Source organism: Cebus imitator, unplaced genomic scaffold (genome assembly GCF_001604975.1).
Source record: "Cebus imitator isolate Cc_AM_T3 unplaced genomic scaffold, Cebus_imitator-1.0 Scaffold12, whole genome shotgun sequence".
NCBI classification, from domain to species: Eukaryota; Metazoa; Chordata; class Mammalia; order Primates; family Cebidae; genus Cebus; species Cebus imitator.
In genome coordinates this window covers 11,021,913-11,038,539 of record NW_016107327.1, presented here as the reverse complement: position 1 = coordinate 11,038,539, position 16,627 = coordinate 11,021,913, and the positions used below count along the sequence as shown (strand labels likewise).

At 37.2% G+C, this 16,627-nt stretch overlaps 2 protein-coding genes across 3 annotated transcripts in view; one reads left to right on the top strand and one right to left on the bottom strand.

The window, feature by feature from the left end:
- Positions 1-4,888, top strand: part of THOC1 (THO complex 1) — a 57,591-nt gene extending 52,703 nt beyond the window's left edge. The window contains exons 19-21 of the mRNA XM_017498982.2: positions 2,477-2,624; positions 3,609-3,684; positions 4,212-4,888. Of these exons, the coding sequence (XP_017354471.1) occupies positions 2,477-2,624; positions 3,609-3,684; positions 4,212-4,507 (520 nt within the window). The 3' untranslated portion in view covers positions 4,508-4,888. The remainder of the gene's footprint in view (positions 1-2,476; positions 2,625-3,608; positions 3,685-4,211) is intronic.
- Positions 4,889-5,108: 220 nt separating this feature from the next.
- The window catches only part of USP14 (ubiquitin specific peptidase 14), a 60,387-nt gene continuing 48,868 nt past the window's right edge, over positions 5,109-16,627 (bottom strand). For both annotated transcript variants that reach the window (XM_017498989.2, XM_017499010.2), the window contains 4 exons: positions 16,246-16,371; positions 8,992-9,052; positions 8,517-8,624; positions 5,109-7,863 (listed from right to left, as the gene is read on the bottom strand). In XM_017498989.2, coding sequence (XP_017354478.1) covers positions 7,715-7,863; positions 8,517-8,624; positions 8,992-9,052; positions 16,246-16,371 — 444 coding nt within the window. In that variant the 3' untranslated portion in view covers positions 5,109-7,714. The remainder of the gene's footprint in view (positions 7,864-8,516; positions 8,625-8,991; positions 9,053-16,245; positions 16,372-16,627) is intronic.

The window sequence follows — 16,627 nt, the reverse complement described above, 5'->3', positions numbered from 1 at the left end:
CAATTTTCTCCATTTTTTTTCCTTAGGAATTGTGTGTATACTAGAAAGCTTATTAAGAGAGGCAGTTGATAGAGTAGTGATTTTTCTCTTTAGCTGAGTTTATGTTCCAAGTTCATGTTGGTACACATCCTGATTTCAAGGATTATTCGTATTAACTAAGCATGACTTAGAATCACCCTTGTTTCAAAATATAAGAAAAAAAATTCCCCGACTCCTGTTTCTCTCCAACTATTAGTTCTTTTCTCTCTACCCTTCAAAGTACGGTATCGCACAGCAGCTATGACCTATCCTTCTTCTCCTTATATAATATTTTCTTCTCTTGGCATCCATGAGAATCCAAATCCTTGGCCCTACTGTTTGCCCTTTGCCCTCTCTGCCCACTCCACCTCACATTCCATTTCAGGCTCCTCATCCTATGCCCAATTCAAATTTTGGAGTAACATCAAGACTCGGTCTCAGCCTCTTTATCTAGAACCTTCTGGGTGACACCAGTCTCATGGCTTTAAATAGGAATTAAAGAGTAGTGGGTTAAAGGCAAGGGCACTCTTGTCAGAATGCATAGGTTCTGATCCCCTCTGCCACTTACTTACGAGGCGACTAAGGCTGATTTAATAATTGAACTACCATGTCCTTTTCCTCATCTGTTAAATAGCAACCATACCCATTTCACAAGGTTGTAAGGAAGATTAAGTAAGACAATTTGCTTTCGACCATTCAGGGCATGTGGTTAGTACTCAATAATCGTGACTAACGTGACCCTGTGACCAGTTATTAATTACTGTGACCTCATAACTAGTCTCTCTAGATGTGGTCAGTATTCCATGCATCAGCCAGTGATCTTTAAAACAATTGTCCAAGTCTAACCTGCTTAAAATCTTTCAGTGAGTGCCTATTCCAAACTCCTTCCTAGGGCCTAAAAGACACCCTCGGTCTGGCTCACGCTCTCCTGTGTAGCCGTGCCTCCCCTCTGCTTTATCCACAGCAGGCCTGTTGCTCTTTACTTCAAAGGACTTTCCCTTTCCTGTCAGGACCTTTGCACTTCACTGTCTCAGTTGCTTGAACCACTTTTCCCCAAAGGTTCCTGTGACTTTAAGTCCCTCTGGTTAAGCAGCTCCTTCCCTCCTCGGTCTCCTCTTTTGCATTAATGGTTTTTATTTAATGGCACTTACCGCTATCCAAAATTCTCATTTCTCATGTTTTTCTCATCCTTACCACTATCTGAAATTGTCTTATACCTTGTGTGTTTATCACTAATGATGCCTGCTGACACATTGCATATTACTGTGCGTCAGGTACTCTCCACAGCTACTGAGTGCCTGGCTCAAGTGTTTGTTGATTGAAAGAATATTAATTTATCACTGTTACATAAGACTAGGTGGACTCATTCCTAAAGTGATAGTTCAAATTATTATCTCCAGAGAGGGTTTTGTGGAGAATAAGAAAAATGATGTGTATAATTGACAATGAATTTTGAAAATGCCTAAAAGAATCAAGTTGTTTAAACAGAGATATGTCAAAGAGGAAAGCTGTTTAACTGTTTAGGTAAAGCCTCACAGCAGGTGTTAACTTGGAACCCGAGTCCCCAGTGTATAGGGGTAGTTTTTGTTAAGTCTTTAGTGGTACCTGCACATCCTAATGGTAACCTAGGCTCATTTAGATGACCAACTAAACCTAATTGTTATTCTTTAGGGGAGGGAGAGTCTTCCAATCCAAAACTCTAAAATAAATTTGTGGTTTGGTTTCTTCAGCAGTATTGCCTTTTTCTGGAGCATTATCTTTAGAATTTCTCCACGGTTTCTGTTTCTCATCTAATTGTATAACACCTTGACCATTGCTGTACTTCATTAGGGAACAGTTGATGGATTCTATTCTTGACATCACTATTTACTGTGTTGGCTACTGGATGTTTATTTTTTAGTATTTGAGCCACATTGAGGTTGATATTGTGAATTACAGTTTAGATATTATATAAATAGAAACCCAAATGTTCATTAAATTAATATCAAAAGTCAATGCTGAATTTGTAAAATAGTCTGAAACTCACATCTGCAGATGACATTACAAGTATGGATGTCAACTCACCAAATATAAGTACCTATTATGGATGTATGTGTTTTCAGATAGACTAGATGGATGATTCCTATTGTATACATACTACATCCAGCCAGTACTGCACACACTTGTTGACTTGTTAAAATTAAACAAAATGTATGGAAATTTTGAAAATGTATTTGCTGCATATGAACCCGCCTCTTCAGACACTGTTGGTTCCTGTTATTAGTTAAATGTGCATCTGTTGGTTTGTTATTATCAGTGGACTACATACTGAAAAGTTCTTTAGGAATAAGATTCAAATGAAGAGAATGGGACTTTGAGCTATTTATCTTAAATATAGAATTGCACATGGCAGAACTAAGTAGAAGGGAATACAGAAATAGAAAACTATAAATTACAAGCCTGACATCTCTTTTTATAGGGCTGTGAACAATTCAAATTATGGTTGGAGAGCCCTGAGACTATTAGCACGGAGAAGTCCTCACTTCTTCCAACCAACCAACCAGCAGTTTAAAAGTTTACCAGAATATCTTGAAAATATGGTAATAAAGCTAGCCAAGGAATTACCGGTAAGTACCATAGATCAGCTTTTCATACCCTTTAGTTGACTTCTTCTTTAAAATTGCTATTGCTATGTGAACAAAAAACCCAGTTAATCATGTAAAAACACAAGCTCCCATGTTTTAGAATGAGGGAGAAACGCATTTAAATACACATTTACAGGAAATACATGAGTTGATAAAGTAACTGATAATTTTCTATACAGCATGTAACTTAAGTTCACGGGGCCGGGCGTGGTGGCTCAAGCCTGTAATCCCAGCACTTTCTGAGGCCGAGGCAGGCAGATCACAAAATCAGGAGATCAAGACCATCCTAGCCAACATGGTGAAACCCCGTCTCTACTACAATACAAAAAAATTAGGTGTGGTGGTGCACAGCTGTAGTCCTAGCTATTCAGGAAGCTGAGGCAGGGGAATTGCTTGAACCTGGGAGGCCGAGATAGCAGTGAGCCGAGATTGTGCCACTGTGCTCCAGCCTGGCAACAGAGCAAGACTCTGTCTCAAAAATAACTATGTTCAAAAATCTTTGGTGATGAAAAAGAAAAAATAAAAAATAAATAAAATTCATGGTACTTTGGGTAAACTGTTAAGCACCTATACATGCAGACATGAATTTTTCCTGTTTGCCATTGCATTATATTGTCTTTTCTCAAAGAAAAAAGAATCAAATTTTTAAGAACACTTGCTACTGCCTTCCTTGAGGCCTTACTAAACCCTGGATATTTGCAAACCCTGGCACTGTGCTTTTCACTTCCTTCCAGCTTGGGGGTGGGGAGTCTTTCTAACTCTGGGGCCTTCCCCAGTTCACTCCTTCTGCAGGTGAAGACAGCCCCACTTAGAAACCTTACCTGACACTGTTGTTTAACAATGTCAGGGGTGAAATTCTGATGCCCTGTACTTGGAATCTTACAACCATCCTTATCTAAACAGAGTACCTGCTACCTTACTTCAGAGGCTGGCATTCTTTCAAACATTCTTCTTTCTCATTTTTAGCCGCCTTCTGAAGAAATAAAAACAGGTGAGGATGAAGATGAGGAAGATAATGATGCTTTACTGAAGGAAAATGAAAGTAAGAATTGCATTTGCTTGGTTATTTTACAAAATTGAAGAAGATGGGGGTTCTTTGATGATAGGTACATTATTTAATTTGGTCAGCTTCTCAACTTCTCCCATTTTATCTCGACTGTTTCTTACAGCGAGGAATTTAAAACATTGCTTAGCAATAACTTTAAAAATACTATATTTTATGCAATAAAATCGGGAAGTAATCATGATACTTTGAAATGGAAGGTAAATACATTTGAAGGCGACCCATACCTCTGTTAATTATTGGTAATTGGAGGGGGAGCAGCTCATTTCAGAGAAAGGCTTCATAGTTGTAACAGATGTAACAGCTTTAGCTTTGCTGATTGACCGTGCTTATTAAGAGTGGTCAACTTATGGAAAATATTAAAAAATAATTGTTTACTTTTAAAATAAAGTCTACTAAAGGTGATTAATAACTCATTGGCCCCATAGCTTTCCATTCTGTTGTATACTTAGAACTGCACATGTCCTTGTACTCTGCACATAATTTATATTTTTTTCATTTTCTAGGTCCTGATGTTCGGCGAGACAAACCTGTAACAGGAGAACAAATAGAGGTATTTGCCAACAAGCTGGGTGAGCAATGGAAGATTCTGGCTCCCTACTTGGAAATGAAAGACTCAGAAATTAGGCAGATTGAGTGTGACAGTGAAGACATGAAGATGAGAGCTAAGCAGCTCCTGGTTGCCTGGCAAGATCAAGAGGGAGTTCATGCAACGCCTGAGAATCTGATTAATGCACTGAATAAGTCTGGATTAAGTGACCTTGCGGAAAGTCTAACTAATGACAATGAGACAAATAGTTAGCTTCTTTTTTTTCTTTTTATTAAAACTGTGATAAGATTTTGTTACCAAGCAGCATTTGATAAGAGGTCCACTGGTTTTGGTAAACAATAAACATTTTTATAACAATTGTTGTACAGTCGGCTGGTGCTCTAAGAACAATAGAACACATATTGGCTCAAACCAGAGTTTGGGGAAGTTGAGAGGGTGGGTTGAGAAAATGACCTAAACGAAGTGACCTCAAGATCACAAAATACATTTCTGTTAAGTAGATGTATTTATAATGAAGTGAAATAAACACTACTTAGGGATATGTTGTTTCCTATACCAAATTAGTTTCCTGTGTGCTGTTAGTAGTTACAAAATCTAGCTATCCTGAAATCCCAGAATAACACTTTCTGAAACCATATGACTGTTCTATTCTCACTTATTCGTGCTTTCAAGCAGAGGATCAGCAAATGATGGCCTGTTCTCCCTGCCACGAGTCTTGATCGTTAAAACTGTACTGGCACCCAGCTGTGCTCACTCATACTGTCTGTAGCTCCAGTTACACTACAACAGCAAAGCTAAGCCTGAAATATTTACTATCTTGTCCATTACAGAAAATGTTTGCCAACTTTTTAAAAGAAATCAGGTCTTAAAACCTCACTTTTCTTTCTAGCCTTACAAAAATTGCCTGACCTCTCAAGACTTTTTAATCACTTCAGGGATTCTTGTGACAATCATTTAAATGAGATGTACGTGAAGGCACCCTAAACAAACAGCAAAGCACTAGGTAGTAGCGGAAGATGATACTACCACCGACTTTTCCTGTTCCCACATAAACATTTCTTTTTAGGGCTCTAAAACGAGGTCACCATTGTTTTTAATCCTGAAGGGCTACAGAGTGCAGATGATTATTCTGTAAACGCTCTTGCTTGGGCCTAAGTTCTAGCTAGTCAAGCAGTGATCTAGCACAGCTCTAATGTTGAAATGGCCTCGGTGTGAGTGGCACAGCATATAAGGCACATTCAGGAATCAAGACCTTTTTTTTTTGCCTACTCTCCCCTTCTCAAAAAGACCTGACACACAAGGCCGAATTCTAAAATATCCTATTAGTTTAAAACAACACTGGTATAATTCCCGTTCCTACCTGAAAAAATTCTTTGGAATAATGCTTTTTTAGATCAAATAAAATGAAATCAAGCTTTTTATAATGATAACTATAATTTTTAAAATTCTAATATATTCCATACAAGGCTCTAAACCTCGCTCACCTGGTCTAGTAGTAGCTACAGCATCTAGTAGCTACAGTCAGAAAATCTAAATTCTGTTAAATTCATGTCAATACAATTGTTCTGACCAAATGAGACAATGAATAAAAAAGACTTTGCAAAGTTACAGGCATCACAAAAGTATACATGAACCATTATAATTCTTACGGTCTCATCTTCCTCATTCTATTCTTACTCCCCTCCACAAAGTAGAAAGTTTTGATTGCCAAGCCAAAGTTTAGGTGAGGAAGCTATTTACAAATAAATTTCCCTGCAATGCTTATTTTATCCCCTAGTGTTCACAGATTACATCACATCAGATACGAAAGCAAATTGCTGTTATTTTCTATTTTTAATAATCAATCAGTGTTATGCTCCGCAGAGCATTAAAACGATATACACAAAGAAATAATGAGATGTCATGATAATCCTCAAACTTTATTATAAATGTCTAACTCAAAATCAGAGCCAAACTGGCTGGTAGTATACTTTCCTTCCTAGCAGTCAGTCAAGGGTCCTGGAACAAAGATTAGTAACTAATGTATTAAAATGTAAGAAGCCTATCATACTGAAATCGCATATGCTTGGTGTTTTCTACCATCACCTTAAAAAATCACTAAAATTCTAAAATGTACATTAAGATTTGGATTTTTTTTTTTTTTTTTTTTTTGAGTCTCTCTGACACCCAGGCTGGAATGCAGTGGTGTGATCTCAGCTCACTGCAACTTCTGCCTTCCAGGTTCAAGCAATTCTCCTACCTTAGCCTCTCAAGTAGCTAGGATTACAGGTGTGCGTCACCAGGCCCGGCTAATTTTGGCATTTTTAGCAGAGACAAGGTTTCACCATGTGACCAGGCTGGTCTTGATCTTAACCTCAAGTGATCTACCCACCTCAGCCTCCCAAAGTGCTGGGATTATAGGTGGCAGCCACCGCACCCAGCCAAGATTTGGGGAATTAAGAAAGGAAATACACGAAACACCAACTGAGCCAACGACAAATCTGACTGATAACATCACGGCATTTGGTATCCAGAGAAATCCATTACTTTTACAACTTTGTATTTCTTTTTAAAATACAGGCAAGCAACAAGATAAATATTTTTAAATGGATGCTTAACAGCACAGTGTTATAACCACCTTCAGAAATTGTACAGTATTAAGCATATCTGAATCTTCAACCAAGCTCCAACACTCAGAAGACAAAAGACTTGAGGTCAAAAGCTATTAATCCCTCTTTTTTTTTTTTTATTAAATGTCCCCATTTTCTAAAAATAAGCAACCAGAGCTTGTCAACATTTTAAGACTGATTATTACAAAGCCATTCCAAAGTTAAATGTACAATCCACAGTACATCAGAGACACAATAATAAATGTATAATCAAATGTACTATTATTGATCACAATTTATTTTAAAGTTATGAAAAGCCAGCAACAGGCTGGACAAATACTTGATTGTGCCCATGTTTCCATGGGATGGACAGCAGCACTGAGTTACACAATGAGAGCGACACTTCCTTTTCCACCTTCCTGGAAAAAGTTTGTTACATAAGGCAAAGGATGGGTGGCTACAGAATGATGGTTTGAACCATGCAAGAAAAACAAATAATAGGTAATAGGTGTGCAATAAACATCTGATTGCTGAATCTTGGGTGGAAAAGCAAGGAAAATGACTACAGAAGGGAAGGGTTGAAAGGCATTTCAACTCAGAATTTTTAAAAATAACGCAAGAAATAATAAGTTTTTTAAAAATGTCTTCCTGCCACCTTCATATAGGGCGGCACAAGCCAAAGATAATTTTCTTTTCTGTAATTTTTTAGGTTGATGCACAGAGTGGTCTGCTTCTGCCCTCTTTTGTTCCAAATGAGGGGAAACATAAAACCACCTATGTGTCTTCTTCCTCTAAAGCTCCGGATTATAGAAATAATCAACAAATAACATTTATTTTCACACCTAAGCATAAATGGCTAAAATGAAGATCACTATTCACTTTCCTCTTCCATTATTTCAACTCTGCGAGGCCCATAGAGTAGAACATAAGCGATATGCCAGTCTCCACCACCAGAAAGCCGTAAGATATCTTCTGGTGCTACAATGCTGACTTTGTCATCATCAAACTTAATCCATTCATCTAAATAACAAGGGAGAAGACGATGAATTAATGTTATGGAGGAAGCTTCTGAGTTCCACTGCAAAAAAGGTATCAAATCATCAGAGGCACACCAGTGCTCCATGGGTCACACCAACCAACAGTCCTCTAAGTGCGGCCCAGTGACCACACAGGCTCCAGGGCACTGCAGGGGTTCCATCCACCAGGTTACATCCACTTCAGTGACACTACTAGAGCACTGCTTACCTTTTCTACCCTCTTTCTCTCGAGTGTATTCTGGAATTTTCCAGAGGCCACATAATGTATGGATAGATAATGCAACAGACTGAATGCAGCCACTAGCAGGAGAACCTGGCTGCCTTCTATTTAAGTCAGACAACAGAAAGACTTATAAAAATGTAAATCAGTACCATTTCTCACTCGTTTTGTTTTTATATTAATACATAATGGGCTATTACTATCATTTTTAAATGAACTGATTTTTTTAATTTCTCAATTTTAATTTCTAAGATGGTAAATATTAAGAGACGCAAACCTCATAAACCAAAGCTCTTTTGGGCTTCAAGAATGTAAAGTGGTTCTGAGACCCAAAGTTTGAAAACCATACTGCCATACAATTTATAATAAATAAACTTAAAATAATATTGAACCACTGAAAAAAGAATACTCTTTACCTTGTTTCCTTTTCACCCATGATACATAATGTCCTGAAGAACTAGACCTTCCCTGGTGTGTTAGTACTGCTTGTAAGTCATAGTATCCACAATTATTGGAGCCAATATCTAAAGAAAGATGTAAATCCATTAATATTAAGACAATGAATAGACAGGTGCCTTCTCAAGCTAAGTAACAATCAAGAATAACTCTAAAGTCCATGTTAGTGAAGTACTATATTATCAGAATCCAGTAAGATACTACTGTCCAATCACAGTTAAGGCTTCATGATTGATGTTTTAAGAAGTAACTTACTCATAGAACTGTATGCCAATAGGAGTAATTTTACTATATGTCATATTAAGGTAAATTGTTTAAGAAACCTGACATTTTGTTTGAAAAGCAAATCGGAATAAATAAATATGGGCAAGACATAAATTTTACCTTAAAAAGACACATATACAATAACTCAATTGAAATGAAAATGTTACTTACCATCAGCAAAAGAAAAGGGTTCATATTTAACTTCTTTCTGGGGACTACTCTTTTTGTCACTCTAAGGGGAAAAAATGTTTAATTTTAAATTATGATTTTGGAAATAAAATTTGCATCTCTGTTAAGTGTTCAATTTAATAAATATTTACTGTCTACAGTGCAAAGCACAGAGACAAAATACAGTTTACCTTTCAAATTACTAAAATGATATAACTACAGTTAAAACTGTAAACCCAGTGGTCCTGCATTTTAACAATATAAAATCTTGTTAGATGACAGTAACAGACACCCTGAATGTGACGATCAATTTTAAACCACTAAAGTGAGAGCACAGCAGTGAATGTAGCAGTACAGTTAAACAGTGCTCTAGGGCAGAAAAGGAAAACCCAATTCCCCAATTTTACCAAAATACTGTCATATCACAGAGGTAGGGGAAAAAACCAACTGCTTCTAAAACAAGAGAAGTTAAATTCCTGCAAATTTGTATTAACTCTCCTGAGCCGCGTCAGCACAAATGAACTGAAGTATTTTTCAGCAAAGACTTACCTACATTAAAGAGGCATGATTTAAAATTAGACAAAGACTCTTAGGAGGAACTCGCTGCCTCAACTCATTTTAGCATGTAACATGAGAAAAAGAACTTATCTAGGTATACAGCACAAAGTTCTTTAAAACTATAATAGTAATGAAGACAATGCCAGCAGCCTACAGATAGCTGTGACGACAAGAAGTCAAAGGATTCCACAACAAAAAATGGCAACTAGGTTAATCATGCCTTTTTTATATAGATAATGAAACAGCTACAGCAACCATTAAAAAATATATACAAAGAAATAAATTTTAAAATACTATAAAATAGGATTCTAAAACACAGTTCAAATAGCTTACAAGAAGACAAATAAAAAGTAAAACAGCCAAAAAGCAGAATTAAACCCTAAATGTTAATAATTGTGCTGAATGTAAATAGTCTATACCAGTCATATTTAAATTTAATATAATTTAGGCTGCACGCAATGGCTTACGCCTGTAATCCCTGTACTTTGGGAGGCCAAGGTGGATGGATCACTTGAGATCAGGAGTTTGAGACCAGCCTGGCCAACATGGTAAAACCCTGTGTCTACTAAAAATACAAAAATTAGCCAGGCATGGTGACACGCACCTGTAATCCCGGCTACTCAGGAGGCTGAGGCACGAGAATTGCTTGAACCCAGGAGGCAGAGGTTACAGTGAGCCGAGATCACACCACTACACTCCAGTCTGGGTGACAGAGCAAGACTCAGTCTCAAAAAAATAAATAAAGTAATAGAATTTAAATCAAGTAAGTGTGTTCTCTCACCACAATGGCACCAAACAAATCCACAGAAACATAAGAGGAAAATTACTTAGCAGCTTCTAAATAATCTAAAATTACTTAGACGCTTCTAAAGAAAAAGTCTCAAGAGAAATTTTTAAAAATACAAGGAACAGAATGAAAATGAAAATACCATTATCAAAATTCACAGGATATAGTAAAACCACTGCTGAAAGGGAAATTTATGCCACCAGGCAAGCAGAATAAAGGAAATAAGAGTAGAAATCAATACAATTAAAAACAGAAAATAGAAAAAAAATCAATGAAACAAAGCCAATTCTTTGAAAAGATCAATAAAATAATCTTCAAGCAAGGGGAGAAAATACAAATTACTAGTATCAGCCATGAAATAGGATGGATCTCACTAACTATACACCCTACAGAGACATCAAAAGGATAATAAATAAATACTAGAAACAACTCTACATACAAATTTGATAAGCTTATGAAATGGATCAATTCTGGGACAACAAATTACCAAAATAAATACAATATGAAATAGATCATTTGAATAGCCCTATATCTATGAAGAAAATTAAAAGCTCCTGAAAATGTGCTTACCTATGTTTAGGCAATAGAAAAATAAATGAATGAATGAATGAAATGAAATAAACAAAAGCTCCTGAAAGTAAAATCTCTAAGCACAGATTGTTTCATCAATTCTACCAAATGTTTAAAAAAAAAAAAACACCAACTGTACATAATCTCTTCAAAAAGTTAATGAAGAAAAACAGCTAATAAATTCAGCAAAGTCTGGCCAGGCATGGTGGCTCACGCCTGTAATCCCAGCACTTTGGGAGGCCAAGATGGGCAGATCGCCTGAGGTCAGGAGTTCAAGACCAGTCTGGCCAACATGGTGAAACCCCGTCTCTACTAAAAATACAAAAATTACCCGAGAATAGTGGCAGGCGCCTGTAATCCTAGCTACTCGGGAGGCTGAGGCAAGAGAATCACTTGAACCCAGGAGACGGAGATCGCAGTGAGCGGAGATGACACCACTGCACTCCAGCCTGGGCGACTGAGCGGGACTTTGTCTCAAAAAAAAATAAATAAATAAGTTAGCCAGGTGTGGTGGCGCACACCTGTGATCCCAGCTACTCAGGAGGCTGAGGCAGGAGAACTGCTTGAGCCTGGGAGGCAGAGGTTGCAGTGAGCTGAGACTGTAGTACTGCACTCCAGCCTGGGTGGCAGAGTGAGATTTTGCCTCAAAAAAAATAAAAATAAAAATAAAAACAAATTCAGCAAAGTCAAGGATTTAAGATCCATATACTAAAATTGGTTTTATTTCTAGACACTTTACTAGCCACTCTAGACAATGAAATTAAGAAAGGGATGCCATTTACAAAAGCATCAAAAAGAATAAATGATTTAGGAATAAATTTAACCAAAAAAGTCCAAGACTTATACACTGAAAACTATAAAATAATGTGGAAAAAAAATTAAAGACCTAAATGCACAAAAAGACACGTGAAGTTTATGGACTGTAAGACTTAACGCTTTTTTTTTTTTTTTTTTGAGACAGAGTCTTACTCGGCCACCCAGCCTGGAGTGCAGTGGTACCATTTTGGCTCACTATGACCTCTGCTTTCCATGCTCAAGTGATCCTCTCTCCCACCTTAGCCTCCTGAATAGGTGGGACTATGGGCACGCACCACCACGCCTGGCTAATTTTTGTATTTTTTGTAGAGACAGGGTTTCGCCATGTTGCCCAGGCTGGTCTCAAACTCCTGAACTCAAGCAATCTGCCCACCTTGGTCTCCCAAAGTGCTAAGATTAGGCTTAATACTATTAAGATGGCAATACTTTTTAATTAATCCACAGATTCAATGTAATCCCTGTCAATCTTTTTTGAAGAAATAGACAAGCTGATCCTAAAATATACATGGAAATGCAAGGGACTCAGAATAGCTAAAACAACTTGCAAAAAGAAGAACAAAAGTGAAGGTTGATACTTCACAATTTCAAGCCTTATCAGAAAACTACAGTAATCAAGACAGTGTGGTATTAGCATTAGGACAAACGTATAGAGCAATGAAATAAAATCAATAGTGCAGAAATACACTCCTATATATAGATGGTCAAATTAATCTCTACAAAGTTTCCAAGACCATTTGATGGGCAAAGAACAGTCTTCTTAAAAAACGGTGTTAAGACAACTGACTACAGGTATTGATCAACTTACGACCTATGCAACTTACGACCATTTGACTTTATGACCACAATCGCTAGCCACGACTGCTCTGCGTCTGGCAGCGCAAACGTTGCCCAGCTGGGCATACAACAGTGCGGACCAGCTTCCGGCAGCACTACCATCTCCGCGTGCACCATTTCAACTGTTATCCCAGACTCGGTACAGCAATTTGTGTTTTGTGTCTTGGACATTTTTCATCAAACTCCTCCCAATAAACTTTTATACATTTCGAAGCAATGGACCCAAACATGGAACGATTTGCAAGGATTGAACAGATGGCGCACGATGTGTTTCGTCCATATCGTGAAATTTATGAAGAAAAAAAGAAACATACAATTCAGACAAAGCTCACCATGTTTATGAAAAAACCAACTCCGGTAACCCCAACTGCTGCCTCAGATGACGACATCAACGATCCGCAGCCAAGCACCAGCGGCCAATAAAATGTTTCGTACATGTTTATATATTTTGATATGTTTTGCAATTGGGAAAATGTTTCCAATGGTATTTTTTACACCTGTATTTTGTATTTTTGTATGCACCTGTATTTTGTAATTTTGTATGTTTTGCAAATATTAAACCCGTTGTACTGGTAATGCAGTGTTTTACTTAAACCTGACCAATGTAAAAATAAGAAACAAAATGGTGTAGAGATGATACAAATGCATAAAATGAACAAAGAAAATTATGATAGATAACAATAATGAAAGAAAATTATGATAAAATATGACTTAAAGATTTTTATAACATCATTTCACAGTACTGTACATATAGCCTACTCAACTTATGACCAAATCGTGTTACGACCAGTCTGTCGGAACCAATTGTGGTCGTAAGTCGAGCACTAGCTATATTCACATGCAAAAGAATGAATCTCAACCCACACCTCACACTGTATAAAAAGTGAACCCTCAATGGATCAAAGACCTAAATGAAAGAACTAAAACCACAAAACTCTCAGTAAAAAACATGTATGCATAAATCTCTGTGGCCTTGGACTAGGCAATGGTTTTTTTTTTTGTTTTTTTTTTGTTTTTTTTGAGATGGAGTCTTGCTTTGTTGCCCAGAAATGGAGTGCAGTGGCATCATCTCAACTCACTACAACCTCCGCCTCCCAAGTTCAAGCAATTATCCTGCCTAAGTAGCTGGGATTAGAGGTGCACACCATTACACCCAGCTAACTTTTTGGATTTTTAATAGAGACAGGGTTTCACCATGTTGGCCGCGCTGGTCTCAAACCCCTGACCTCAAATGATATGCCTGCCTTGGCCTCCCAAAGTGCTGGAATTACAGGTGAGAGCCACCACACCAAGCCTGGCAATGCTTCCTTAGATATGACACCAATAGCACAAGCAACCAAAGAAAAAAATACATTGGATTTCATAATTAAAAAAAAAACCTTTCCTCTGCAAAAGACCCTAGGTTAAGAGGATGAAAACAAAAGCTACAGACTAGAAGAAAATATTCACAAACCACATATCCAACCAAGGTCTAGAATACGGAGAACTCTCAAAATTCAAGAGCAAAAAAACAAACCAATTAGAAAACAGGGAAAAGACAAGATGAAGCATTTCACAAAAGAGGATATTCAGACAGCAAATAAACACATGAAGACATGCTCAACTTCATCAGCCACTAGGGAAGTGCAAAGGCAAACACGGTATCACTATAAACCTATCCACAGGCTGAAATGAAAAACAGTGACAACAGCAAATGCTGGTGAGAATGCAGAGAAAGTGAATCAGTCACACCTTACTGGTAGAAATATAAACAGTATAGCCACTCTAGAAAATATCTGGCAGTTTCTTGAAAAACTATACATGCAACTACCATGCAATCTAGCAATTGCATTCCTAGGCATTCATTCCAGAGAAATGAAATTTATGTTTACATTAAAACCTGTACATGAATGTTTACAGCAGGCTTATTCATCACAGACAAAAACTAGAAACAATCCAGATGTCCTTCAATAGGTGAATGGTGAAGTAGACTGTGTTATATTCACACCAGGGAATATTGATCAGCAATGAAATGGAAGGAACGACTAATATGCACAACAACCTGGATGAATCTCCAGAGAATTATGCTGAGTGAAAAAGGTTATATTAAAAAGTGGAAGAGTTTTAATTTCATTTGTATAATTTTTTTTTTTTTTTTTTAGAAACAGGTCTTGTTTGTTATACAGATTGGACTGCTATGGCACAATCATGGCTCATTACAGCATTTAACTCTTAGCCTCAAGCTATCCTTCCATCTTCGCCTCCCAAGTAACTGGGACTACTGGTGAATGCCACCACATCCAGCTAAGTTTTCTATTTTCATACTTCGTAGAGACAGGGTTTCACTATGTTGCCGAGGACAGTCTCCTGGCCTAAAGCAATCCTCCTGCCTCAGATTCCCAAAGTGCTGGAATTACATACATAATCCACCATGTCTGGCCAACTTTCTTGAAATAACACAACTATAGAAATGAACGCGTTGGTAGTTGCCAAGAATTAAGGAAGGGGTAGGGTAGAAGAGAAATGGCCCTGTGGCAATTATGCAAGATCTTTGTGGTGATGGAAATGTAATGTACTGTATTTTGACTGTATCAAGGTCAATATCCTTGTTGTGATATTGTATTATACTTCTGCAAGATGTTACCACTAGGGAAAATGTACTCAGGATCTCTGAAATATTTCTTATAATTACACATGACTCTACAATTATCTCAAAATAAAGTTTAATTTTTTAAATTGCCTTTAACATATACATACAAATAATAATCTGGAGAGTTTAACTTAAAAACTTATTTTTAGCAGGAATCTTTTTCATTCTGAAGAATTCAAGATATAATTCAGCTGTATCCTATCAGAACCTAAAATAATACACTTTATTAAATATAAAGTTGCTATGGTTATGATTTTAGTAGTTACGGGCATATCAGCAGCAACTATTAAAAGATATGGCATAGTTGTCATGGTGGACATAAATGAACCAATGTTCTATACCTCCAATTCCATCTCAAAATGGGGATAACTCTACACCTTACAAGAAAAATAACATACTGAAAACACTAGGTAAGATTTTATGTGAAGTACTTTGAGGAGATAAGTATAAAAGGAATATGACCTACAGATTATGGGGAGAAAGAAAATATTAAGCTTATTTTACCACAAAGGACTCATTTATTCTAAGTAGAGTTCCTGTTCCTCATGCTAAGATACACCTAAAAGCCAGGCATAGTGGCTCACGCCTATAATCTCCAGCACTTTCAGAGGCCAAGGCAGGCAGATCACCTGAGCTCAGAAGTTCAAGACCAGCCTGAGCAACATGGCAAAACCCTGTCTCTACCAAAAATACAAAAAAAAAAAAAAAAAATAGCTGGGCATAGTGGCACATGCCTGTGGTCCCAGCTACTTGGGAGGCTGTAGGACGATCATTTGAACCTGCAAGTTTAAGATTGCAGTGAGCCTAGGTGACAATGGGAAACCCTGTCTCAAAAAAAAAAAGGGGGGGGGGAGATAAAACACATGCAAAACTTTAAAGACCTGTACCAATATACGTAGGAGGTGTATACCTGCTAACTGTAATACAGATTCAGCCATTTTTATTAATATTATACAAAGTATAGTTCTGAAGGAAAAATGAAGCAGGGAAAAAAAAGAGCAATTGCTGAGCATTGATGGGAGATTAAGATATTAAGAGTAGAAAGTCAGCAGTAAGAACCTACTGTATTTGGCTGATTCACTTTTTTATCTTCTAGATCCTTGAATTTAGATCGAAAAGACACCATTTTCTCCTGAAGTTCTGGTGTACACAGTTCATACATATCCAACATAAGAGGAAATTTAACATCCTATATACAAACAAACAAAAAACATGTATAAATACTTTTATAAAGATACTTAAAGTATCACACATTTGAAGTAATTCTTTCATAATTCAAATACAGTTGAAAACAAAATCTGTGAAAATCATTTGGAGCCGGGCGCGGTGGCTCACGCCTGTAATCCCAGCACTTTGGGAGGCCGAGGCGGGTAGATCACAAGGTCAAGAGATCGAGACCATCCTGGTCAACATGGTGAAACCCCGTCTCTACTAAAAATACAAAA